This window comes from Camelus ferus, chromosome 8, assembly GCF_009834535.1.
Source record: "Camelus ferus isolate YT-003-E chromosome 8, BCGSAC_Cfer_1.0, whole genome shotgun sequence".
Classification (NCBI taxonomy): Eukaryota; Metazoa; Chordata; class Mammalia; order Artiodactyla; family Camelidae; genus Camelus; species Camelus ferus.
The window spans coordinates 36,112,239-36,123,891 of record NC_045703.1 but is presented as its reverse complement, the minus strand read 5'-3'; the positions used below and the strand labels follow the sequence as shown (position 1 = coordinate 36,123,891).

General features: G+C 38.7%; 2 protein-coding genes across 3 annotated transcripts in view; one reads left to right on the top strand and one right to left on the bottom strand.

Annotated features, from left to right (window-relative positions):
* Positions 1-4,856: 4,856 nt before the first annotated feature.
* On the bottom strand, positions 4,857-9,952 carry LOC116665355 (dynein light chain Tctex-type 1-like). The gene has a single exon (XM_032484773.1). The coding sequence runs from the start codon at positions 5,563-5,565 to the stop codon at positions 5,230-5,232; it is 336 nt and encodes a 111-aa protein (XP_032340664.1). The 5' UTR covers positions 5,566-9,952; the 3' UTR covers positions 4,857-5,229.
* A 96-nt stretch (positions 9,953-10,048) lies between these two features.
* Positions 10,049-11,653, top strand: part of GOPC (golgi associated PDZ and coiled-coil motif containing) — a 40,453-nt gene continuing 38,848 nt past the window's right edge. The window contains exon 1 of one of the 2 annotated variants that reach the window (XM_006186397.3): positions 10,049-10,576. In XM_006186397.3, the coding sequence (XP_006186459.1) occupies positions 10,289-10,576 (288 nt within the window). In that variant the 5' untranslated portion in view covers positions 10,049-10,288. The remainder of the gene's footprint in view (positions 10,577-11,653) is intronic. The other variant, XM_006186398.3, reaches the window with a different exon arrangement.

Here is an 11,653-nt window from a genome sequence, read left to right as displayed (position 1 = left end):
TCATTTTGCCTGGGTTAAAATGTTAGCAACCATTACAAAGAGGAAGGGGCTTAAACATTGATAAGCTGCCTTAATATTTGTAGGTGAGCAAAACCCTATGTTATTTATGGCTTGGAAAGCTAATCTGCAAACACCCCTATTATCTGTAGTTTCCTTGTTTTGTTAAATGTGACACTAGGGAATTAGTGGAAAAGACAAAGAGCTGTTTTATAGCGGGCTATAAAACCTTCGGATTTTCTGTGACCCTATATCAAAACCATTTTTGTGGGACTGCAACTGGCAGGTGTTTTCTTCTCACATTAACTAGTTTGGGAAAGTAGGCAGGTTTTCTATTTATTATTGTTTTTTCAGGGACACTTTATTGCTAGTGAAACAATGGGGTACAATAGAGAGATTTTTAGAGCCACCATTCAATTCATTGATCACTTAATCCACCCAAATATTGTATTTGGAAAATATTTTTTCATTCAAAAATACGGTTGAAGCAAATAAGAATAAAACATCAAATTAGGTCTATTATTTTTATTTATTTGTAATAACGGAAGAAAAGGCCTCTAGTTTTTTCAGAGGAATTTGGTTGGGAAAACTGGAGAGGAGGGAACTTCACTTGTCTTGGGTGCTCGTTTGTTGTGGCTTTTTGTCTTGCTGCTGAGGAGTTTAATTTTTATCATTACTGCTGAGGAATTTAAAAGCATTTTAGGCAAAAGATTATATGGAGAGAAGCTCCTTCTCCCACAAATGGAAGATCTAAATTTCCCCATGCTGGTTGGCCTCAGCAGACTGCTCTAATGAAACCTTTTCTAATATTGAAAAGCTTCTCCGATCCCCTGTTCAACCTCACCTCTTTGCTACCATTTTCATTCTGAAGCCAAAAGATTCTTTGCTCTAATAATCAATTCATTTATTTCCAGAGTAAGGATTTTGTGTGTTTTTCCCAAAGCACTTTTCTGTTCCTCTTTTCTGATTGTTTGCCCTCTGTTTTCTTTTCTTTTACTATCAGAGACAAGAAGTGATAAGAGATTTCTTTTCTGTCAATATTGTGATTTGCAACAAACTTTATTATTTATTTGTCTTGTCTGGTAATATAATTTTTTTTTAATTTTTAGAATTTTCAAATAGCAAAGTAATGCTCAGTAATAGGAAGTCTGGGGAGAAAAAAAAAAAAAAAAAAGAAACAACTTTAGTCCTGTCCCCAGATCAAACATTTTTTTCCAGTTTCTTTCTTCTGCACAGGCTTTGAAACGACAAAGGGAAATACTCACTGAATACTTTTATTTTCTCTTTTGCTAAAAAGGTAAATTCGTATTTAGCTACTTGAAATGAAATGCCTATAAGATTCTATCCTTTTATCTACCATTAAACAGCTAGTATTTCTGTTATGCAGTGTAGCAGTGAATTTTATTTTCTATCCTTTGTGGGTAGCCATGGGATTCCCTTGTCTTCGATTAAGCCTTGAAACTATATTGTATAATTTTTTTTTCTTCTTTTTGATGGTGTTTCAAACAGCTTTCCTGTGATTTTGCAATTATCTCTAATATATTACTCTTTTACATAATGAATAGTTTTATTTTGTTAGGTTTCTTCCCTCCTATGACCCAGTAGTTATAATACTTTCTTTTCTCCTAAAACCAAGTGGTCCTCAACCAGGGGCAATTCGGCAATGTCTGGAGACATTTTTGACTACAGTAAAAGGATAGGGGTGGGTAGGTAGGCAGTGCTATGGCATCTACAGGATAATGGGCAGGGATGCTTCTGAACACCCTCCAACACACGGGACAGCCCCGACAACAAAGAATCACGCAGTCCAAAATGTCAGAGGTGCCAGTGTTAGGAGACCCCGCAATAAACACAAACGTGTGCCTCCATGCAATGGATATTGGTTTATTAAAAGCAAAGGGCAAGTTCCCATTATAGACAGGAAACTGAACTCCAGAGAAGAAACTGACTAACCCAATTCTCCCTGACTTGGGTGTAGAAGCATTGGCTTCCTATTATAAAACTGATCAACCAAGAGCTAAACAGAAGGCTTAATTTAGTAAAGTCTCTGTCTGAGTCAAAAGAAAAGCAATATTAAATAATTAAAAAAAGTGAATATGATTCTGTTTTAACCTGTTTGCTTCTTCTGGAGAATGTTGTGAAAAGCATAAGTTTAAAGTTAAAGTTTAAAAATAAAATCTTCTGCTATTTAACAAGAATAGACAAATGGGACCTAATGAAACTTACAAGCTTCTGCACAGCAAAGCAAACGATAAGTAAAACAAAACGACAACCTACAGAATGAGAGAAAATTTTTGCAAATGAAACCAACAAAGGCTTGATCTCCAGAATATATAAGCAGCTCATATGACTTAATAAGAAAAAAACAAACAACCCAATCCAACAATGGGCAGAAGACTTAAACAAGCAATTCTCCAAGGAAGAAATACAAATGATCAATAGGCACATGAAAAAATGCTCAATATCACTAATTATCAGAGAAATGCAAATCAAAACTACAATGAGGTATCACCTCATACCAGTCAGAATGGCCGTCATGCAAAAGTCCACAAATGACAACTGCTGGAGAGGCTGTGGAGAAAAGGGAACCCTTCTACACTGCTGGTGGAAATGCAGTTTGGTGCAGCCACTGTGGAAAACAGTATGGAGATTCCTCAAAAGACTAGGAATAGACTTACCATATGACCCAGGAATCTTGCTCCTGGGCATATATCCAGAAGGAACCCTACTTCAAAAAAAACACCTGCTCCCCAATGTTCACAGCAGCACTATTTACAATAGGCAAGACATGGAAACAGCCTAAATGTCCATCAACAGATGACTGGATAAAGAAGAAGTGGTATATTTATACAATGGAATACTATTCAGCCATAAAAATTGACAACATAACGCCATTTACAGCAACATGGATGTTCCTGGAGAATGTCATTCTAAGTGAAGTAAGCCAGAAAGAGAAAGGAAAATACCATATGAGATATGCGGAATATGCAGAATCTAAAAAAAAAAACATAAATACAAAATAGAAACAGACTCAAAGACATAGAATACAAACTTGTGGTTGCCAGGGGGACAGGGGAGTGAGAAGGGACTGGGATTTCAAAATATAGAATAGATAAACAAGATTGTACTATGCAGTACAGGGAAATATATACAGGATCTTGTGGTGGCTCACAGTGAAAGAGAATGGAACAATGAATGTATGTATGTTCATGTATAACTGAAAATTTGTGCTCTACATTGGAATTTGACACAACATTGTAAAATGACTATAACTCAATAAAGAATGTTTAAAAAACAAACAAAAAAACAAAAACAAAAACAAAAAAATTTTCTCCTGTTTAACCTCTCCACACCTCAATGTTTTCTTCTGTAGAATGAAGATTAAATGGGGGAAATAATTTCCATTTTACAGAAAGAAAGATGTAAAGTGTATGTAAAGAAAGATGTAAGGCATGTCAATTCCATGGGCAAGAAGAGGGTCTCAATAAATGATAGTTGTATCAATTTGGGTTATTATTTAGAAGTGATGGAGACGAATTCTGGCTGACTTAATAGGAAAAGGAATTATTGAAAGAAAATTGTGGGAAAGCCTGGAGAACCAGATTTGGAAATGGACCAGAAAAATGGAAGGCCTATAGCCAGAATCACAGGCAAAATCACACTTCAGTGTAGTGTCACTGCACAATGTACATGCCCTGGTCTCAACCACTGAACTGGAAACTGGATACCATTGCTCGCACTGCTGCTACTGAAAAAGGATGCTGTTACTCCATCCCATCTCCACTCGCTGCCAAGAGGACATCTCCCAATCTCTGCCTCACTATCTTCATATTAAAACTTTCCTGTGGATGATTGTGGTTAGGTGAATGTATGTCATATGCCTCTGCTCTAGATGTCACAGAGCTGGGAAAGTATCTGACGTTTTCAGTTTATTATGGGAGGGGGACTCTATTCCAATATTCCAGTCTCATAAGGGAGAGAACCCCCCGTTCAAAGGAAGGGGGTTCAAATATGGATCATGTGCCATTTGTAGTGACAAATGTCCACTATAGAAATGTTTTCACCCTCACTCCTGTTTATCATGGACACAAAAGCCAAATGAATTTTTTTATCTTTTAGTTTTATTGAAGTACAGTTGATTTATAATGCATGTTAGTTTCAGGTATACAGCAAAGTGATTCTTTTCCATTACAGGTTATTACAAGATATTGAATATAGTTCCCTGTGCTAAATAATAAGTCTTTGTTGTTTATCTATTTTATATACAGTAGTGTGTATATGTGAATCCCAAACTCCTAATTTATTCCTCCCCCCACCCTTTCCCCTTTGGTAACCATAGTTTATTTTCTATTCACATGAGTCTATTTCCAGTTTGGAAGTAAGTTCACTTGTATCATTTTTTTGATTCCACATGTAAATGATATATGATATTTGTCTTTCTCTGAGTTATTTCACTTAATATGATAATCCCTAGGTCCACCCATGTTGCTGCAAATGGATCATCTCATTCTTTTTTTAATGGATGAGTAATTTTCCATTACATATACATACCACATCTTCTTTATCCATTCATCTGCTGATGGACATTTAGGTTGCTTACATGTCTTGCGTATTGTAAATAGTGCTGCTATGAACATTGGGGTGTATGTATCTTTTCAAGCGAGAGTTTTCTCCAGATATATGCCCAGGAGTGGAATGGCTCAATCATATGATAACTCTATTTTTGTTTTTTTAAGGAACCTCCATACTGTTCTCCATAGTGGCTGCACCAATTTACATTCCCACCAAGAGTGTAGGAGGGTTTCTTCTTCTCCACACCCTCTGCAGCATTTATTATTTGTAGACTTCTTTTTTTTTTTAATTGGAATAATTTATTATTCTAACAAAAGTACAAAGTATGGAAAATTAGTGTATTTGAATCATTTCAGAGAGTAGAGAAAGTTTCACACTAGCAGATTTCGGCTTTTAGCACCTTTGAAGAGAAATAATCAGTTAAGACAAGCGACAGTAGAGGCTCCTGACTGCCTCTGGTGAGTGAGCCAGTCCTCTGACTTAAGCTGTGCAGGTCGCAGAACAGTGCGGTTACTTGGTTTTTTTCTCTAAGTTTTGAGAGTGCCACAAAAACACACTTAAAGGGAATGAGAAAGGGGTTCAGTGAATAGATGGCTGGTGGTTAGAAGATGGAAGAGAAATGCTGAGACAAAAGGAGAGGTCATGGGCTGGATGAGGCAGTCAAATAGACAGTCCGAAGGCGCTGACGATGCAGTACATGGTCTTGTTCTCCCATCGCACAGTGCAGCTCCTGTCAGTAGAGCTGTCCCAGAAGCAGGAACTTGCTGTGTGTAGTCCTGCTCCACTCTTCTGCATGATAGCACAGGTCACGATGTGTTTGAATGGTTTCCCCAGCTTGATGAGTTGGCTTAAAGTTTGTTCTACATTTGTGGTCCATTGATTCACTTTGCTGTGCCGATAGGCATTGCCACCGATTGCACTTTCTATGGCCTGTTTTACAATGTTGCTCACTTCAACAACAAAAGCAGTCTCCTCGGTAGCCTGGTAGTCTTCCATCTTTCCTCCTGCATGTTGCTACCACCTCCCTCATTTGTAGACTTCTTAATGATGGCCATTCTGACTGGTGTGAGGTGATACCTCATTGTAGGCCAAATGAGTTTTGAGTGAGTTACAATCAACCGAGAACCAAACAAATTATATTTCCAACAATTGTTGTGACATGGCTTTTTGTGTAATTGTTATACTTTACTTTTCTGACTTGCTCATTTTGAAGACTATAAAAAGTCTAATGAAATCATTTAAAATATTTTTATACTTTTTAATATGAGTGCAAAGAAAAGATAATTAGCTTTAAGGGGTGTTTGGAATGCAATCATTTTAGGTCCCTTGTAGAACTAAATTGGAAGAACTGTAAAAGACAGAGGCTGATGAGGGGGTTCTGTTTGAACTGTAAAGTCTGACAATCTGAGAAGTAAACAGTAACTTGACAGTGGATGAAAGAGGAAGAATCAATGATTAGTAAACTCTGATACCACTGCTGATAAATGGTGGTTTTAGATAATGCTAACCCAAACCTGGAGCTGTGGGAAAGGGTAAATGAAGAATGTAGATCAGGAACAATGGAAAAGCATTTATAGTCAATATTTGAGAGTATAAGGGAATAAAAAGAGAGTAATAGGGATTTTAAAAAATTTTTTTTGTTGTATTTCATTTTTAGGTTTGGCTACTGCATACAAAATGTACTATCTCGTACATTTTTTTACTATGGAATAGGTAAAATAATTCTTGAAGCCTAAATTATACTGGATTTATTAGTCAAATCAACCTGATCATTTCTCTTTAGGTTGGGGAAAATATTCCATGGATTTTAAAGGAATATATATTTTATATTTAACATATATTTTATAGATATTCCTAACTCCTGAGCCAATATAAAACATGTGTTTAGCTATGTTCTCTAGCACATATCAAAAGTATGTCTTGAAAAGGGGCTGTTTTTAGAATTTCCTTGGTGGACTGTTGTAAAGTTTTCATTATTGAACTGATCACACAAATGTTTCCAGCATTCCTACCATATTCCAGGTCCTACATTAGGAACTGGGGTTCAAAGGTATGCAAGATACAGTTATTGTTGCTATGGAGTTTACAGTCTAAGGGGCTCCAAAAAATGTATGATAAATGTTATAGTAGGTATTTGCAGGAAACTAAACAGGGATGGAGTCTATAGCACCACATGTGAAAAAAGGAAAGTTTCTTAGAGGAGGTTTTTGAGCTAATCCTACAACACTGCATCAAAATTCTCAAGTTTTAAGAACAGGAGATCAAACAGGTATTCCACATGTGTATATAAGAGAAATGACCAGGACAATGAGGCTAATAAATCACTTTGGAATGCCCAAACTTCTTTAGTATGCATATTATGAAGTTGAAAACTGTTCATAAATGAATGAATATAATATAAATAATACATATGAATATGATATTCCAGGACTTTTCCTACATTGCTAAAGTAAAAAGGTAGTGGGTTTTCCCTGGCCCTCTTTATTCATCATACAACTGTTTCTAGCAACCAATGGAACTTAATGAATACCTTTTCCTTTTCTTGGTAGATTACTGGAGAGTAAATGAAACATGTGAAGCTTAGTACAAGGCCTGTCACACAAGCATTCAATAAATGGTAGTCTCCCTCTCCAGTCCAAGGGAGATCTTCTATGTCCATTCACCACAGTGCCTTTGTAATTAATGATGCAGTAATAAATGTTTGAACTCTATACTAACCTTGCAGCTAATTACCAGTACCTACCAAAGAAATCTTTAGCATCTTCCCTTTTTCCCCAGTTTTCCGAGTCCCCACTCTATTCATAGTAATACCTTATGATAAAACTCTGTAGGAAGTTCCTAAAGCAAGACTGTCATGTTTAATTTATATTAGAAAATTTTAATCACATAAACATGACTCATGAAACAGTTATTGGAGGTTTCTGCCAATGCAACTGCAAACAGAAGTATCAAGATTTTATTATCCCTAGGAAAATTAATTTCACCAGTATTGAGATTACATACGATTCCAAATTCTAAAGTAGGCTGAGACAAGGCAATAAATGCAGACAGAGCACACTGACAACAGATGGCAGCACTGGAACGTCAAACCCTGCCTTTCACTTCCATGTTAGGCTGTGACTTGCAAAAATGCAAAACCCCAGTCAAGGTGGGCAAAAGATAATGTCTAACCTAGAGGGTGCCTATGAGCATCTGAAATAGTCCCATAGCACCAAGCAGGAAGCACAGAGGATGTGGCAGCTGCTACACTGCGTGATAATAAGAAACAATATGAGATGATAGTGTTCTGAGACACAGAGGGTATGTAAGACTTGTTGGAGTTGTAAAAATTGTACACAGAAATGGACTTGGGGTCTTTAATCCTGAAAATGAAGGTATTCACCAAGGATCAGAGCACTGGAAACATAAACATCTAAAATGCATTTCAGTTGTACCCATACAAAGTAACAGTAAGTTGAATGATTTTTTTTTTTTAAAGAAATGAAATTTAGTTTCAGGTAGTCCATATAAACTAAATAGAGTGGTATGTAATAGAAAATAAATATTACAATTACCTTTTCAGATAATATTTCTTATATATTAATAGATTGGTATACAGCTTAGAGCTGGGAAGAAATTACTTTTTTGAAAAAATGTCTGGACTACTTTGACAATTTATTACACTGGTAACTAATACATGAAGAAATGAATTCCCTCATCCTTCTATATCCCATGGTCAACAGCTAAGACTGTGGAGACAAAAGATACCTAGATTGAAATCGCACCTCAGTGGACTTTTAGCTGTATACTAAGCTTACCAAGACACTTAAATTCTCTGTGACTTATCTATGAAAAACTGACAACAGCTAACTCACAGGACTTTGTGACAGTCAAAGAAGTAAAGCAAATAGCACAATGTTTAACACATAGTATGTTTCAACAACTGAAAACTGTTATTGTGATTCCATTTGTATATGGGTCGCTCAATCCCAACTTTAAATTATTTTTTGTACTTCAAATTGCTGAAAATGGGATCACTAACTATATTATAAATAGAGAAGTGGCTGGGAACTTGGTAGCTGTAGTAATGATGTTCTTGCAAATATTACAGATAAAAATAAAGTTAATTTGGAAGGGAATCAGCAAAGACACAAATCTTAGTTTTCTATTAATTCTTGGTAGTAAAACCTGTGTGAACGTGCCTACTTAAGCTCAAGGCAAGGATCTCTGGTTAGTTTTGATCAGCTAAATTTGTGAAAGATAAAAGACTTTATTGACTGATAGGCTAACCAGTTTGCCCTGACTCAGCAAACTAAAGCTATGATTTCTTATTCCTCTTAGAATCATGTTAGTGAGAAGCACACAGGGCAGGCATTGGTGAAGTTAACTGCAATAGACTGTAGTCGGCAAGTAAATATTCCCTTAGGCAATGTCTCCTAGGACAGACCGTTCTTACCAGCCTACTCTATCAGACCAGTTTTCCTTCCCTTTTCAAGACTGAGCTACTCGAAGTGAAATAGGGTTGAAAGTGAGTAGGCAGAATGATAAAGAGCAGCTGCTCAACACTCCCAAAATTCAAATTAAAGTAGTAGCTTTTGAGGGTTAGACTACTAGCCTATGAGCTCTGCTTCTGTGAGGGTCACGTCTCATTCATCTTTGTATGCCCAATGCTTCAATAGGGCTCTCCATTCAATATATTAATGAATATATGAATCCTCATAGTTTTGTTTTTCTGAAATGTCACGTCTCGGAACACTGTGCCGGTTTTTAAAATAAGAACACCTTTTTAGGTAGCTGCTTTGGAAATATAGTGTAATAATAATGAATACCAAGTGCTAAGCACTGAAGCTAAGCATTTCACCTTACTACCGAGTGAAGTAAATTTTGGAAACTGAGGCTTCGAGGTTAAAGAACACAACTAAGATGACACAGCTAATGTGACAGGGTTTAAAACTTGTCTGACTCTTATTAATTACAAAAGATCTTGTATTAATTCAGCAAAAACTGGTGAGCCGCTCTCTTCAACTTGTAGTTCTAGGCGATTTCCACCCTGAATTTAGAGGCTGATTTATCAAAAAAAAAAAAAGCCAGTCTATCCACCCACCCGATCCACCTCACCCTAAACAGGAACTGGGCTGGAAAAGCGAAGACGTGGCCACTGCGCATGCTCACACGGCCCTTTCTCACTTCTTCCCGGCCCTGGACGTCACCACAGCAAGTTTCCCGGGCGACTTTAGAACGGCTCCCGCCCACTGTGAAGTCAAACAGGCAGAAGCCGTTCCTCTCTGCGACGTGGACACCCTTCTGTTCCTCGGCCTTTCCAACTTGGAAGCCAACACGATGCACCTCTCTTTCTCGGGGATTCGAGCAGGAGTTTCCCCGTTGTCAACATGGCCGCTGACAGGCTGGTCCCAAATAGAGGCTTTTCATAGGCCAAGGTCGCATCCTAGCCCCGCCCACTTCGTCCCGCCTGGCTGCGTCTGCCTGGGTCTTCGCTACGCATGCGCAGCGGGGGCGGGCCGGGAGGTGGGACGGTCCAAGTCTTCCGTGTGCCACTGCCGCCGCTTCAGCCTCTCTGCTCCTGCCAGTGCGGGGCTGCATTACCGGCGTTAGCGGCGCGAGGGGAAGGGGGGGGACCGACAGAGCGTGCGTGCGCGGGGGTTCCCGCAGACCCAGCAGTTCCTCTCGCGGAGTGGACGGCGGGGGTCAGCAGCAGTCGAGGGAGGCCATAGACGGCGCCATGTCGGCGGGCGGCCCATGCCCGGCAGGAGCCGGAGGGGGCCCAGGGGGCGCCTCCTGCGCGGTGGGGATCTCCCCCGGCGGGGTATCCATGTTCCGGTGGCTGGAGGTGCTGGAGAAGGAGTTCGACAAGGCCTTCGTGGATGTGGATCTGCTCCTGGGCGAGATCGATCCGGACCAGGCGGACATCACTTATGAGGGGAGACAGAAGATGACCAGCCTGAGCTCCTGCTTTGCGCAGCTTTGCCATAAAGCCCAGACTGTGTCCCAAATCAATCACAAGTTAGAGGTGAGCTGTGGGCGCTGGAGGGGGTGGTATTCAACCCTAGTCTTCAGATCCCATTTAACGCACCAGTGAAACGACCCTGGGAAACTGCCCACAGGGGCACCTGGGCTTCCCGTGCGATGGGGGAATGCGTGTGTGTTTGAAGGAAAGGAGTGAGTTGAGGTTGGAGTAGAAAAAGGTGTGTAGATCGACGTGTAGGCCTCCCGGGGTTCTGTCATCCACCTTCCTAGTATCTCAGTGAGGAGGAAACAGGAACTAATTAACACCAGCCTATTCGTACGTGTTACAGTAAGAAACCTAAGACTTAAGCTCAAAGATTCTCTGTCATAAGAATACTTTAGTCCACCTTTTAACGTTGAGTTTTTAGATCTACTTTCACATTGATAAACTAGGTTTGTATATCACCGGACAGACACAGTCCTGATTATTTTTAAGTATTTCAGATCAGCGTCTATTGTTGCATACAGACATACTATTCCCTGCATGCATAAACTATTAGGGGAATTTGATCAAAGCTCTTAGGAAAAATTAGTGGGATAAACAAGATAGTATCAGTGTCCTTCTCAGTTTACAGTTAGTTGGTCCTTAAATTACAGACAGGTAACTCCAGAGCACCCTACAGTTTTTCAGGTGACTTCTAACATTGAGGTTTTTGTGCTTTATTTCCCAAAGTCTGGATTTATTTTTGAGAGTGTGTGAAGAATCATCATTTACTTTAGTCTCTAATCTTGATTGTGGGTGTGGGTGGAGTGGTGGTGGTTCCAAAAAAAAAAAAAAACTACCATGTTTTACAGAAAATTAAATTAGTGCATTGTTACCATATTTTGAGATCATAATAGATGAATATTATTACATAAAGGGCATTTTCTAACTAGATAATTTAAATAAGAGAATGGATCTTTCATTTTAAAGTAGATAAACATAGGATAATCAGTGATATGCAAAGCTCTTTGAACATTAGGTTTAGAAAGAAATCTTCACTACTATCAGTTGTAATGATTGATAGTGCCCATTGGATCCAAATTAATATAAATATCAGATGTGCGTCCTCTCCTTGCTTAGTGGTTAGCATTCTTTCTC

What these genes read in the sequence shown, in the direction of transcription:
- LOC116665355 (XM_032484773.1), bottom strand. Translation starts at nt 5,565, where the DNA reads ATGGAAGACTACCAGGCTACCGAGGAGACTGCTTTTGTTGTTGAAGTG.